The sequence below is a fragment of the Leptosomus discolor genome, chromosome 2 (genome assembly GCF_034619465.1).
Source record: "Leptosomus discolor isolate bLepDis1 chromosome 2, bLepDis1.hap2, whole genome shotgun sequence".
Classification (NCBI taxonomy): domain Eukaryota; kingdom Metazoa; phylum Chordata; class Aves; order Leptosomiformes; family Leptosomidae; genus Leptosomus; species Leptosomus discolor.
In genome coordinates this window covers 44,639,076-44,654,960 of record NC_141392.1, presented here as the reverse complement: position 1 = coordinate 44,654,960, position 15,885 = coordinate 44,639,076, and the positions used below count along the sequence as shown (strand labels likewise).

General features: G+C 40.2%; 1 protein-coding gene across 1 annotated transcript in view; it reads right to left on the bottom strand.

Annotated features, from left to right (window-relative positions):
* PCNX2 (pecanex 2) overlaps window positions 1–15,885 on the bottom strand; it is a 156,482-nt gene that overhangs the window by 124,126 nt on the left and 16,471 nt on the right. Inside the window, exons 6-8 of the mRNA XM_086460994.1 lie at window positions 9,810–9,957; window positions 9,496–9,641; window positions 8,183–8,276 (exon numbers count right to left, since the gene is read on the bottom strand). Coding sequence (XP_086317120.1) covers window positions 8,183–8,276; window positions 9,496–9,641; window positions 9,810–9,957 — 388 coding nt within the window. The remainder of the gene's footprint in view (window positions 1–8,182; window positions 8,277–9,495; window positions 9,642–9,809; window positions 9,958–15,885) is intronic.

Here is a 15,885-nt window from a genome sequence, read left to right as displayed (position 1 = left end):
AAATGGCCTCCTTGCCATTTCATGTCCCAATCACTTTTACATCCCATTGCACAGGCCTCTTATTGCTCATCAGGTCTCCACCACAAAGCTGTCAGCATTAATCTGACCACAGTATTGCACAATTCAGGACTGAGATTAAATCCACTAGTTGTGGATATTGCCTTTTTAAGCAGCAGATGATTTACACTTCCCAATTGTAGTGTTAAATAATAAGACTTAAAAAAACTAAAAAGCAACTTAAAGAACTTAAAAGTATATAAGAAAAGAGAAATATGCCAAAGCGAGAGCAGCATTAAGATTGGATAATGATGTGACAAAACCAATCATAGCAAATGTGGAAAAAACATGAAGAGGCTGCAATCTTCACTTTTTTTGATAAGACATTAATAGTTTCAAAAAGAATAGAACTAATTCAGAATGCATATTTTAACTTTCCATAGTGGTTACTGCTGAGCAGAGCTCAAGCTAACGATGAAATCTCTCTTAAATCTCGCTCACATTTTGCTACTCATGCAACAGGATTTGGGAAAGATTTTTGGCATTTGTTTTTACTAGCAATAGCACCCCCAATGATAATAAGATAGAATACTCAAGTTTACAGAATAGGAAAGCTGGATGTACTATTTACTGACATAATAGACAGAAAATTATATAAGATCACTGTTAAAGTTTTGCAATGGACTATGACATGGGCAGTGGTACATATTAAGTTCATTAAGTGAGATACTACTTACAGAGAGAAAAGCCTTGCAGAGCATGTTATCAACAGTGTTTCAGGCAGTATGAAGGCAAGAAGTTATGTATGCCTTCTTTCTTAGGTTTTAGGAGTGGGAACCACTCTACATCCTTACTTCTCTGTATTTTTTTTTTTATAACAAGCATGTAAATTGATAATCTGTAAACCTACTACATTTCAAAGATAAATGTACTAACAACTTTAAAGACTAACAGCATGTACTAGCTAACAAACTAAAGGATACGTTTTGAGAAGATGCAGCTTTACTGGAATGAATGCATTAACAGCACCCACAGTTCCACTGTCTCCAGAGCCTTTCAAAACACCCCTTTTAGCTCTCCTTGTGAAAGGGTGAGGGCAGAGAAGAGAAGCCAGTTCCACAAGCTGAAGGACTACCGAAGCTCCTAGTCCTGAGCAGGATTTTGCTGCCATCATGTGGCAGCACGGCTCCCTCTAATCTCCGAGTCTCATTCTGTTGAAAACCCTCACTCCCCTGCCCTGTATTCACAGAGCATGAGGAGTTAAAACACTCTGCAAATACAGGAAGGAATTTAATGTTAGCCACGCTAACACAAGGCTTTCCTCCTGTCCCTAGCAGCCAGAAGGAAAATGCTAATGAGTTAGTAAAGGCTACTTTTCAGAAAAATCAGTGGCTTCATACAATTCAAACATTTTCAGCATGCACATACCATGCTCATTTATGTGTTCAAGCAGCACTACTCAAGTGTGTGTACTCTTGTGTGACCACCTCATCTGAAATCACTGAATCCCAAAAGGAACTATATAATATTTGTTGCATCCATTTCAAAACGTGCTCAGCTACAGAACTGCACAACCTCCCAAGCAGCTTCAATAAATCCTTAAGTCAGTAGCCTGTTACTAGAGCAGCAGGTAATCTTTGTTATTTGGATCACCTTGCTGACAAACATAAAGATGTTTTAGTGATACACTATTTTGTCATTCTAAAATGGCATTTTGAAACACTAAAAATAATTTAAAAACGAAAATCTACTTACAACTCTACTTTCTGCTATGAGGAATAAACCGCAAAGGTTCAGGGAATTTTCCAGCAGCGAACACACTTAAGTATTAATGGATTTATACAGGAGACATACAGTATCACTAATGCATTCAGATAGATACTTTCATATAGCATAATGCACTCAAGCAGCTTATTCAGGGATGTGAATGTAAATCAAATAAGTTAACTCACTGATCTGAAATTCTTTCTTTTGCCCAGGGCCAGAAACAGTAGCACTCTGCAGTCATACTGGCAGGTAACTTAAATTAGTCTCTTAGTACTCGTTAGTCACTATTTTGCTGCAACTACTTCTTTTTAACCTATTGGCCCTGCTGTTACTAAAAAAGAAAAACAAACACTCAAACAAAAAATGTAAGCAAAAATTGTTTTCTTAATGGAGTTCTCTATTGTGTACTGCAAAGCATTTTAGACTCAAACTATAATATAGCTTCTAGGAAGCCTGGTTTTAGTGTCAGAGCCTCATCTAAAAGAGCTAGGAGTTTAGAGGACCAACTGCTCAGACAGAACATGCAAAGTGCAGTATGAATGCATGAATTGTACTGCTATGGGTGAACCATGTGTAATAATAACACCTACATAAATGCAATTATACACATACATAAAATTATTTTAATAATTATATACATAAATTAAAAAATATACATGACCAAGAAAGCAGGATAAGGCTTAAACTAGAATACTATTTTTTTTAAAGGTATACAGCAAGTTAGGTATATATATACACACACTCGATTTCAAGCAAAATCTCTTAGGCAGGAAGAGGAATCTGCAGCTAAGATAGAAAGATTTTTTTTTTTCTAAAGGCTGGGCAATCATTCTTTCTGCTCCAGTTCTCAAATATTTCAGCTGCAAGCCATACATCCATTTCTGTGGCCTATCTTACATATTTATTTTAAACTCCAGCTTCTATTACACATATGCAGCTCAGTAGCCTCCTGATGCAATTTATGGTTACTGCTGACTGTTGCCAGATACATGAAGTGATAAACTGCAGCAAGAGTTCCAGCACTTAAACCTATATATGCATTTGAATTAATCAAATGCTTTTGCATCACAAAGTTGAATTGCTGTCGGTAAAAACTTGATTGTTCCGAAGACACCAACTCTTATCTCTAAAATCAATACCTGTGTACAATGATTCCATTCTGCACAGAATTGGGAGTTTCAGTATGGTTTTCTTCTCAGTTTAACACAGCAGAGAAGGAAACAGGCTCAATAATACAAGCAGTATTCTTATAAATTGCATTTGCTAAAACCCAGAGTATGTCTTGGAAGAAATATAAATGGCCAAATGCTTCCACAGCTTGTGTGGGCACAACTCCAGTTGCCTTTAGAAGATCTCATACCTCATTTGAGAGACAGAATTGGCCTATCCTCAAAAAGTAGCCCTTGGCTTTTTTTTCTATTTAAGAAAAAAGCCTTCTCAAAAACCCGTTTCTTTTTGGAGCTACACACATCCCAGTTTCTCAGCTAACACAGACAGAATTTCCAGGTTGGTATGGACACATCCATATCAGGATTTTGTGCGGAGCACCTTCTGCATTTTTTGAAGCATAGTTAGCAATCAGAATGGGACAACTCTGCATGGGGTGGCAGATTCTGCCAGTCCTTGTGGCACTGGTCCTTCCTGGCACGCGTCAAGCTCCAAAGCTGTTAAACATCGGTGAGGGCTCTGCACAACACCATGCAGAGCCCCGAGCACCTGGCAGCGAGCAGTCTCTCACAGGAGGCGGATGGGAGACCACTTATGAGCTCATTCCTGCCGTGCCTGCAGCATGCATTGCATTAGGGTGAGGAGGAGGAGATGCTGCGCAGGCAGGGGAGTGAGCGGCAGGGGAGGTGGGGGGGAAGCAGTGGGGGAAGCAAATCCGAGCATGGGGGGGAAGCCAGTCGCCTGAGCACTGCTGAGCTGAACCATCCTAGATCCGTTTCTGCTCGTGTATACGCAGTGCTGGTGCTGCCACATGTGTCAGGCGGATGGGGAAGAAGTGCTGCAGCGGTGGGGACTGAGGTCCTCCCTGGTGCTCTGCGCCAGTCTTCCCCACACCTGGTCCTGCAGGAAGGACCAGCGTGGCGTCACATGGTGGGGAGGACCACTGGAATCTGCTGGCCCATGGAGAGTTATCCCTGCGGAGAGTTGTCCTAGACTCCTCAAAACATACAGCATAGAAACATTAAGGATTCACTGTAAGAGAATGATGGTTAAGAACTTAATGCAATGAAGGGTTTTCACAATGAGAAACCTATTTCCAATTTCCAAAACAGATTCAAAATGGTCTTCCTGTAACTAATTTCTAACGTAATCCGTGAGCTGAGAATACAGTTTACACTTTGTCTTGTCAAAGCCTGTCACAAAGCACTTTATGGCTAGAGGTGAACTTGGCAAGGTAATGGGAGCATCAAATTTAGGGGCAATTAGCTCAGCAGGGATCCCATTCCACAGGGACTGCTGGCAAGAGAAGTCGCTGGCAAGGTAACAGACAAAAGTGGGGGCAGGGTAATTACATGGGCAATAATTGGGGAATTGATTAGCTACCTGCCAATGTTTAAATAACTTACCAAACTCAGTAATAAGAATCACCTGCCAAAGTGAGGGTTAAGATGGAAAAGGAATTATCCTTTTTTGGTGATCATTATAACATAAAAACCTCCTTTAAACTTAACTTGGCAAACTTAAGTTTCTTAATATTTTAAAAGCTGGACTGCTGGACCAGTGAGAGACAAATATGGAGACAATTTAAAATAATTTTAATTCTCAGTAACCTTTGGCAGAATTAAGGGATAATTTTAGAAATTATTCATAAGAGACTGTTTATGGTACATTTAAGAAGCTTCGAAAATCTCCAGGACAAGGACTGCAGGTACAGGTAATATCTTTCATTAGCACAACTACTGTATTTGAAAATGCAAACGATAAAACTAAAAAATAAATAAAAGAAGAAAAATATATATTAATATAAAAATACATATTAACATTGATAAACTGGAGAATACTCCAAAGATCACCTCACAACACTGCAGAGCCACAAAGAGGTGATGGACCACTGGTTTTTGACAAGACAAAGTGTAATTCCCTCAAACAGTACTGCTTCCATTTCAAGGATCCTCTGAAGAAAGAAAACACAGGATTTTTCAAACCTGGACATCTGCTTTCTCTGGCACAATGTCATCCATTGTTGTCCACTGGGCCCTTTACAAGCAAAGGAAGAGCAGGAAGCACGCAAAAGCAAAGAACAAAAAAAACCCCACACCATTACACAGCATCACTTCTGTGGCTGAACTGTTAGGATTTTGCAAGAAATGGATTTCAGAAGCCATGCCAAGAAGAGAAAATGTTTACAGGCCATAGAAATACTGCTTTAATTTCAGTTCCTGATAACGTGTTGTGAAATGCCAGACCAGTTAAGACTTCACTACTGGAGCAGACAACAGTAGGACTCAATAGACAGAAATAGCAAGTCATAATTTGAATTTAAGATCATTAAATGTTAGTGTGTCTGCCTCAAGGCTTTCTTTAATGAAGGCTTCTTTTGAGTAATATTTAAATACCTCCTCCAGTTTTGCATAACTTAGTGAAATGGTATTTACCTATGGCCAATTCATAAGGCAATTACATTATTCTTGAAAAACGAGCCAGAGTTCATACCCTCTCCAGTCAAAATTCCTTCCCCCTTCACCCCCTTGCCACAGCTCTTGGCATGCCAGTGCCTCTGATATGCTGCTTCTCCCAACAACCACCCCAAAGCAAGAGGCCTCTTGCCATCACCTGGCCTGGGCCAGTTCTTCTCATAGAGGAGCACATCAGTGCACAGTCCATGCTTATCCACATAGCTTCTCCACTGGCTCAACTCAGTTTGACATTTTCTCTTTAAGAGCAGCTTAAGATTAACACTATATAGCAAGCATGACTGGTGAAAAGTGTTTTAAGAGCTTTAACATCTACTGCGTACTTATCTATTGTTCTCCATAAACTTATTCTAGATTCTGAAATCTGGGCTCCCCAAGATAAAAACCCTAGCCCCTCCTGTTCAAGGAGGATGCCATCTTTGATGGCCAGGCATTAATTTTCTCCTGAATCCTTTGACCTCATAAAAATCTGATTTGGATGGCTCATTAATGGATTCAGACACCAAGCCTAAAGCTGTTGCTTCTGCACCATCTCAAGTATTCATTAAGAAGTACTGTCAAGAATCATTGTCTTCTCCTTAGTTAACTTTCTGATGGGCTGGGAGATAAATCAAGGACATCTCAGAGGTGCTTTCTGTGTCTCTATTCTAATATCCTTCCATAATAGCAGCATTTCCTGTTGGTACGGACTACTCACACAATGAACATCTCCACCATAGGAGGGCCCACCCTCAAGGGAATAATTTCTGTCAAGAGCTCTCCACAGATAGACATATAAAAGAGACTGTAGCTGAAGTGGTCACCAATTATGCCTTGCGCTTTATTTTATCCTATTTGCCTTTTTCCTCAGTAATAAAAAGATCATTAGTTAATAACAGTGACTATTTGCCTTATCTGTAACCATGGATAAGAAACTAACCTAAGTGATGTGCATGCCTGCAGGTGGGGATAGGGGAAAGGGGTAAGAAATGATGCCTGATTCCTGAACTTGTCTTTAAAGCAGATTTGCTCCTCTATTTTCTATATGCTGTAAGTGTTCCACATTGTCTTAACACAAAACTACTTGATGGTAAACACCTCCATGAAAAACAAAAACCCTTCCTGTGCTACCTTTCAATCTATGCACAGATGGTAGAAACCGCCCACTGAACAAACAGCTCTCACTAATCTCTCTGGCCTAAACTGCCCTTGCAAAAACCACCTCAAGCACGCTTCATGCTTCCTTGTCCTCTTTCCCTGTTTTTCATGTGAACTTCTGCTTTGTAGTTTCCTCCATACTGCTCTGTTCTTGGAAAAGCTCTTGTGTGTCCTACCATTGTCTCCCATACAGAAACAGTCCTGGGAAACCACTCGTCTTTGCAAATTTTTTCTGTTCCCCAGTCTGAACAGTCACTGTACTCCAAGATTTGCAGCAAAGGTGCTGATCTTCAGAAATTAAATGCATGTAAATGGCTGCAAAAAATACCTGAACGTGCTTTTGTTAACAACATGCAGCAGACCCCTTAAAAATAATACACATCCCTAAAGGTCTGCAAACCAAAAACCTAAAACCAGCACTTAACATAGTACAGGAAGACAGAGATGTCACATAAGCATCTAACAAACAGATTCAGAAGGACATCTTATATGAGAAGGAAGATTATTGTTCTTTTGATTAAAAAACAGATTAACTGATAAATGTCAGGGGACAGTAAATTATTTCTGAATGTAGGACAGATTCAAGTTCATAGTTACGTGATTGGGGAGGAGGGGAGTATTCTGTCCAAGGTGAAATGAAGAGAGTTGCAAGAGTTAAATAGACCCAAAGCAAAATGTTTGATTTTTAGGTCAAAATTGAACTCTACCAGGCTGGAGTTTTTGTATTTTGCTAAAGACTTATGGAAACATTTCTACTGTAGATGAACTCAAATATTTTTTTTTTTTTAATCTTCACCCACAGACTATTAAAAGCATTATTCTCATGTCTCTCAAAACAGCATTCTATCTAAAATGCTAACACTGTTCTTAACATGGTCCCACACTTTTCAAAAGTCTCCACTGAAAGCCAAACATTCGAAGAACAGTATTTACTATTAACAATGACCCTTCTCACCCTCTCACTCACCTTTTCCAAATGCTGTATAAGAGTATGGAAAACAAAATTATTTAATAAAAATACTTATGAATAGTTAAAATTCTTTTAACAGATATGCAAACAACAGATCACATAGGAGAGTGTGGAAACCACAGTAATGAATATGGGATTTATGTGGATTACTCCAAAAAGACCTTTGAAAAAAGAAAACTGTTCAGTTACCTTTTCAGAGTGGCAAGCTATCATTAGAGATTTCACACAAGGTGAAAGGCTCTGTTACTAGAATCCACAGGAAGCAGTGTCACTGGCTGATACTGACACAGCACTAAAAATCTACAAAGGACCCAGCAGGCATGGGAAGCGAGCAAGACAAGGTTGAGAGAACAGCTGGTAACAGTCCCACTTTGCTTTATTTACAGTCTTATTTATAATCACCACACTTGACTTCAGCTATTCCCAGAAAGTAATGAAAGCACATTGCATAGTTCTGGTTTTCTTTTTCACTTTACCGTATCAAAATTCTTACAAAGCAGTCACTGTTTTAGCACAAAATAAAAAAATGCATGCTTTGACATCTCTAGAAGAGGTTAGTACATTTACTTCTCAGTACTCCTCTTCACATGCATCTTTCACAGCTACAATCAGTTTCATAGCTTCTAGCAATGAAAACTTTTAATGTTTCTAAAAATAAGGGCTTACTTACTGAGCATTTGAAATACAATCACAGTTTGATAGCTGATGTCGAAAATTTCCTTCCTTCTGACGGCCAGCCTTTAAATAACAGGATCTAATTTCCCCTTTAGAAAATACAGACCAAAAAAAAATCAGTTCAGTGATATGATCATTTATTTTACACACAAAGCTCATAAAAAACACATTATAGGTCAGGCACATTTATAAATACAGCTTTCAGTCCGTGCATTAGGCTTATTTTAGACTTCAGAAAGCAAATTAATATTTGAACAACTGAAAACCTGAGACAAATCAAAACAGAGAAGTTACAGTGAAAATTTAAAAGGCACATAAAGTAAATGCAAAGCCCATCCAGCAATGTAAGTTCACTGCAAAATGTGAAATCATCAGATTTTTTTTTTGTAGTTAACAAAGGTGAGGTCAGGAGGTATCAAGCAGGGAAAAAATTCTACTAAAAGTGTAGCCACTGCTACCCCCTCCTTGCATATGCAACAAAAAGTGAAGGGTCACTGCTCGTTGATGCAGAGGTCATGCCATGTGCTGACTGGCAGGTGCTGCTCTTAGCCCCACAGCACACCAGGAGCTGCAGGGCTGCGAGCAGGGCCTGGAGGAATCAGTAGAAAACTTAAGCACCTCTGGCATCATGAACCCAGCCACCACAAACACTCATTCCACACTGGTTTTGAAGGCAGCTTTAAGGGAAACACAGCTTTTGGGACAGCTGCCTTTCAGATGTATGGGCCAGTACCTCACAGGGCACTACACAGAGTTCAGACAAGCCACCACCAGCTACATCACAGCTTCAGCCTTTAGGAATAGCTGCAGAGCAGCGGCGTACCAAGCACAGGCATGGAGCAAGACTAAGTCACTCATTAATTCTCTTGAAAGGGGTAGCAGACCACAAGTCGAAGAGCAGGCAACCACCACACTATCACGAGTTCAGTCTGATCCAGCTGAAGAACAAAACAGTAAAAAGGAGGAGTGTTTTTGCCCGGCCAGGTCAAGGCAAAACTTCTCACCAGGCACGAAACACCAAGGGTTCTTCTGCAAAGACAGAAGTAGTCTTCTGGCCTAGCCAGCATTTTTTAAGGATGAGTTTGGAAGATAAACTTTATGCACTGCGTAAGTTTGTCTGTGATGGTCGCTGGCAGATTTTGAAAAATTTAGTTATTGCTGATCTGACTTTAAATTACTAAGCCCTTTTCTTTCATGCACACATTAAAACATGCGATCAGTAACAGACGAGAAATATCCTTCCAGAGTATCCAAGTTTCTTCAGAAATTTCCTCACACATTGCAATTATTCCAACTACAGAAACTCACCATTTTCATCTATGAACACGTGCATTGCATCCACAGACAGCTCATCTTGCACAGACGCCTCAGGTCCACTTATTACTTGCAAGACAGAACTGTCTTGCTGAGAAGTTACCCGGTAGATTATCTGCCTTTGCCTGTTGCCCTGGTAACTTGACACAAAAATGTTTCAAAACTACTATGAGGAACTTTTTTCTTGTTCTCAATAAAACAAAAAGAAAGAGAGGTTAATTAAAAGTTTATGTCATTTCTACTGAGAGAAACAAAACAGCTTACATCATATCTTTGAAGTATAAAACTGTAAAGTAAACTGGGCTTACAGTGCTGCAAATTTGGCAGACTCTGGTAGCACCGGACTAGTACTAGCACGATCTTGGCTTTGTACATCTGATCTTTCCTGTTTAGGAAGTTGCTCACAGTGCTTTTCTGTTCCAACCATTTCTTCTTTTCTCTCCGTCATCTGGCTATCTGGAAAACAGGGCAGTGAAGTGGAGCCACTCTCCACAGATGACTGTCAAGAGTTTCACTCATTTAAAGCATCTAAAAGAGAAAAGCTAAAACATTGCAGTAATTTCTAGTTTTATGGAAAACATTAAAATTACTTAAAACAATACAATCACAGAAATCTGGATGAGGAGGTACTGACTCAAGGAGGCTGAGTGAATGGGTTGTTTCAAGAACAGGCTGTGTGAAGCGAAGGACAAATGAGAAAGAATTTCTGCTTTGCTTCTCCTATTGTTTCAGAGGGAAGCAATCTGTCCCTAACCTAGAATGGTAGGAGGCTGCTTCCCTGGGGGCCGTAATTTGTTCCCAAGCTGTGTATACTGGCAGTAGAAAAGCAGAAGCACTGGCCCATTTGCCTTTTACAAAGGAGAAAGGAGCACCTTCAAAGGAAATACAGCTCTAGCATGGGAAAGCAGGTAGCTGCCTAATCCCTCCTCCCCACCAGCCACACACCTGATGCAGGAGGAAGGACAAACAGCTAAACATTTCACAATAGATTTTCCTACGCTTGGAAAATACAGAACTACAGATTTAAAAATATACGATGGACTTGTCTGATTTCTATACTTTGCGTACCAATTTCAATGCCAATTATATTTATATTACCTCTCTATATACATATGTCATTTACTTATATATGTGTACAACTTTCAAGCAATAGTCTTTTAGTTACTAACATTCATGTTGAATAGTAAAATATTTTGCAACTGTGCTTTGACTGTAAACTAAAAAAATTATCTATTAGGATTTTAAAGCGCAACCAAGACAGTGATTTCATCACCACCATGTGCAGTCACACAATTAAATGCTTTAAATGGAAAAAAAATGCTTTTATAGTGCTTGTTGAAGATGCTTCAGTGAGTCCTGTAGCTTCTTACGTTAAGCAAGGTGTACCAAAATACACTTACCCAGACTTCTTGCAACACCTGCTGTTTAAATGTCTTAGAAATTTAATCATCAAGAAAAAAACCACAGAAATTCCCCTCACAAAAAGTTTAATTTGTTAAACCGTATTTCCTACCAATACAATTACCATGCTAACCTTCAAGAGTCACCAGTCAAGAAACAGTGGTGTCATAGCTAAGATGGCCTAAGGATAATACAGATTCAAGGCTTGTAGAGAGATATAATATCTTTTATTAGGCTAACTGATACAATTGAAAAAAGCAAACAAGCTTTTGCATATGCAGACGTTTCAGATAATCTGTCTTGTTTTCCTCCAACCACATCGGCTGATCTAATAACATATTTCTACAAACAAACCTACCTTCAGGAGTTAAGACATCTCTACACCAGTTTCAATTCACAGGACACACCCCTCTAATACCCTAAAGCCTCAGACACTTGCACATAAACCACTTTTCACTGCAGACACTTCCCACTTACTTTGGGGGGATCCAGGAGCATAAGAACAATTTAAACTGTACCATCACATCTTGTCCCAGCAGGTCTCAGCCCTTGATGTGAACCACAACAAGCAGCACCAAGCCTGAAGAGTCTCACTGGTGCCCCAGACACTCACCAGTCAGGGTACCAGAAGTGAGAGGGAACGGGCAGTAGAGACAAAGGCACCGTGTAACTCTTGCTTGGAACAGCAGCGTTCCTTCAGCTTCCACAAGGAGAAAAAAAAAGAATCTCACTACAAAACTGCCAATATTCTGAGTCTCCTGCTCTCTTTCTGTAGCACACGACAACCAAGGATCCTGACTTCTAGTGCAATAAATACAATGAGTCTAAGTTTGGTTTAGGGAAACCTTTTATATCTGTTGTGCACAGACCAACTTTCTTCTTACACTGGGGGGGGAAGAAGTGGGGAGGGGAGCAGACAACACTTTTTTCCTTTCCTAATTAAAGATTTAAACTCCTTTTTAAGCAGAAAATGTGCCTTATTTAACTGTGGCATTACTGAAGCATCACCTTAATGATGAGGGATGTACCTGCAGGAGGTGACGGAACCACAGACACCTAATCAAAATCACCTTCCTAAATGCTTGGGCTGTTCAAGCTGTAAGAATAATTGATATAGATCAGAAACTGTGGTTTTAATAATCTAATTGGTCCCACATTGCCCAAAACTAGCTCTAGGGCTGGAACAATTAAAAAGATTTTTTTAATTTGATTATCTAGTGGGTTTAGAGAATGCCTCTCTTTTCCATTCCAAACCACAAGCCTTGCAGACTTCTTTTCCCTGCAGTGGTAGAGAGCCATAATAATAAAAACATAAACATACTGCTTCTTACAGGCTTTATATGCCAATCAGACAATGTGGTGATGAGTACTTCCAGCACTGGAAAGGTGGGCCATGATGGGTTTGTGACTGGTTTTCATAATTACCCATTTTCTTCTGAGTGACTTACACCTTCAGTATTTAAATGGAGATAGAGGTGTCTAGACTAGGAGTGTTCTGCCACAGTACGTAATCACCTCTACGTCACCAAACGCTCCTTGCGTGGAAGCTGTGCTGGCAAAGCTCAAGTTACTAGGAAAAACCCTCTCCAAGAGCAAGAGAAGAGTAAAAAACACCACATGGCAGAGTACCTGCACCTTTGCTGTAGCCTCCTACCAGAGCCATTTACCCCAAGCCACTGATCCACACATCTCTGGTGTACACACAGCCAGGCTCGCAGAAGCCCCTCAGGCCCAGGCTCTGCAAGTAACTTCATAATTTATCTGGAAATTATATGCCACATGACTCAGATACATAAGGCGTAACTGTCAGGATTCATAGCTAAGTCAGGCTTGGGGAATGGTGATTCAGAAGAGTCCTGCACAAACAACCAAGTTTCGGTCTGTATATAATTTTTGTATTTTGGTTGAGCACAAGATAAGTTCTTTAGTCATACTGGTAAAATCCTTACCAAGATAAACATTTCTTATATGTCCCATACAGGTATAAGATACCTCCTGTAAACAGTTTTATCTGCACTAAAGAGTTGTAACAGCATAGCAACATTACTTAAAAATATAACATCCCAACGCTTTCAAATCAGCTCCTAATTTAAATGCAGTTACACTACCAAATTTTCCTTTGCCATGTAACTTTTTCATTTATGGAACAGATTTTAAGTACCCCAAAACATCTTCATAGACGAGCCTTTGGTCCACACTGGGAGGAGGCTAAAAACAGTTCTACAGTTGAAATAGAGCAGCCTTTGTACATATAGTAATCATGACAACCAACTGTCAGTGTATCTCAACTTGAAAGTTGCCTTATTACTAGGTAATTAGAATGAAATTTTATTGCTCTGTAACTTGTCTCCAAAACATCTTTTGTGCCTTCCCTCCAGAGTCCCCCAGATGTTCTTCCTTGTATAACCCTATACTCATCTCCACAACTCACTCCTCTAAGTTAAAATGCCTCTGTTGTCATAATTTCAAATGCCATCTAGTTAGAAATCTGGTCAAGCAGAATTAAACTAACCAAGCCTGAGTCTCTTCTCTTCGTTAATTGCTCTGCTACAGAATCTACTGCCTTCTACAACACAACACCCCAAAATACAAAGTTTCACTTTAAAATATATTTGTTGCCCCTTTGGCCACAGAGATAATTGATTTCAAATTGCTCTGTGCTCTTGTTAGCACCAGCACGAAACAAAAGCTGTACGAGTTGTGAACTGTCCCATTCGTACCTCTGGAGAATATGTCCTAAGGACATTCCCAACCCTTCCTTCACTGACTGATTTAGCAGAAACATCTGGCTTATGTACTTTACTCTCAACCTGAATTCGCCTATTATGCCACAAATACATTAAAATAAAAATCTGACATTAAAGCTGGTCACTCACCAAACAATGGTGCCCAGGGAACCTGACACAGTCCAAGAATTGCCATCAAGTTCAACAAAGGCACGGAAGCAGCACATGGGATTATCCATTAATCAGGATTACCACGTTAATCCCAAAGTGATAGGAAAAACTAGCAATACTCACTGTACCTGTTACAGGGCAGGGAGACTTAAGCAAAGAAGTGACTTGCTCAGAACAATCTCCTAGGCCAGCAGCACAGCTGGGAACAAAATCAAGGTTTTTGAGGTCTCAGGTAAGTAGTCCAATCATTATACCTAACAATTATGTTAGAACACAGACCTCTGAAATAACCTTAGTTTCTTTAGAGAGGTGAGCCTCGTCATCAAATATACTATTACCTCTGATTTAAAGACTGAAATTTTAAAATCTCAGCCCATCAAGCCTCACACATTGAGTATCAGATTTAGAGAACTGAGTTCTGCACCCTATTTCCTCCCCATCCGAAGAGGGGCATTTACGCCACACAGTCCCTCTCTGGCATAAGAGTCAGGGATGGCACACAGATGCTCTGAGAGCTAGCACCTGGCAGGGCTTTGTGTCTTAGGTGCTACCCGCCTGCCAGCAAACTCCCCTGCTGTTGCCTCACGCCACGGCTGTCATTTGGGCTGGTGACTCAATGAACAAGACCCCTCTTCCACATGATTATACAGCAGGTGATAGCCCTTTTTCACACATGCAGAGGAAAAAAACTGAGGAGTCTAAAAATATCTACAGGAGTACGTTTTAGGTTTTTTGTAGAAGGGTAATTGCTTGGGATCCAAAAGAACTCACTCAAGGTTGTGGTTTGTGCACTGCCCAAAATGATGAGTACTTTTTCTAAAAATAACCTGCAAAACATCTAAATTCAGGCCACGCGGTCCTGGTTTAGGTTCTCCCGTGCCGGTCCCCACCACTCCCATGGAGGGCTTTGCTCCCTGGGCAATAACACTGCCTGTCCTAGATTACAAGCCAGCTGTGCCAGAGGGGACATGCACGAGTTCTTGCCCTGCATAAGTCTGATGCACAGCTGCTCTTACTCAGCTCCAGACATGTCAGAGGGCTCCAAAGCAGCCAATAAACTCAGCTTTCCTTATGGTTCTCAAAGACTGAAGAAAATTCGCAGTTGCCCTTCAGCAGGCTCTCATTACATGGGTGGTGCAAGTTTGATTCAAAACTGAAAGGACACTGGCCTGAAAGTCATTTTTAGCAACAGTGTCAGTGGTACTTTCTCACGATCTAGAAGAGGTGGGGTGGCAGCAGAACAGCTCTTAGATTTTTTTTTTTTTTTTTACGATCTGCATTTTAACACATTAAATCTGGCATCCTTGGTAGGGTAAAGCAAGGCTTTAATTTTCTTGTACTGCATTTTACTGAGCTGTCTACTGGCAAAGGCTTACATGGTCAGGACGATATCTATTCTAATAGTTTCCACAGAATTCACAAGTTCTGTGAGGGAGCACCCATAACAAAGCGTCATCCATGACATTCACTCACTTGCAAGACTGTTCTGATGAGCACATTTCCCCACCTTCTCCAAATTAGGCAAAATGTCACCTTTCTCACACACCGCTCTGAATATCCAGCTTTCCAGGAATTTGCCAAGTTTCTCACATTGCCTAATAAACACCTTTGTGAGGTGCATTTCATGCTCATTTGGACCAGGCATCTATTACTAGCTTTTGCCAATTAAGTGGTTTGCAAGGTTAAAAGAACAAAAAACAAACACAACCAACCTCCTCCCTCAACAACTGGCATGTAGCTTCACTTGCTCTGTATTCCCCCCTTCCTTTTTTTTTTATTAACAACCACTTTAATGTGGGAATAATGTTTAATCAGACCTGTTCCAAGATGCTAGTTTGTTAAAGCATATTTGTAATTGTGAGGGTGTAAACAAATTAGAGGCTTTCTCATTCCTAAAATCCAGTCTTACTGTGGGGAAGCTGCCAGTAATGACAGTAATTTATTTTAGCAAACAGCATATTACAACTAGGCTAGAAAACAAAGCCTACTTGCTCTTAAAAATAACTGCCTTTGAACTACCTCTCCCTAGCTTAAAGAGTTCAGATTGAATCTCTTTTTCCCACAGCACTGGCCCGAGGTGCAGGAG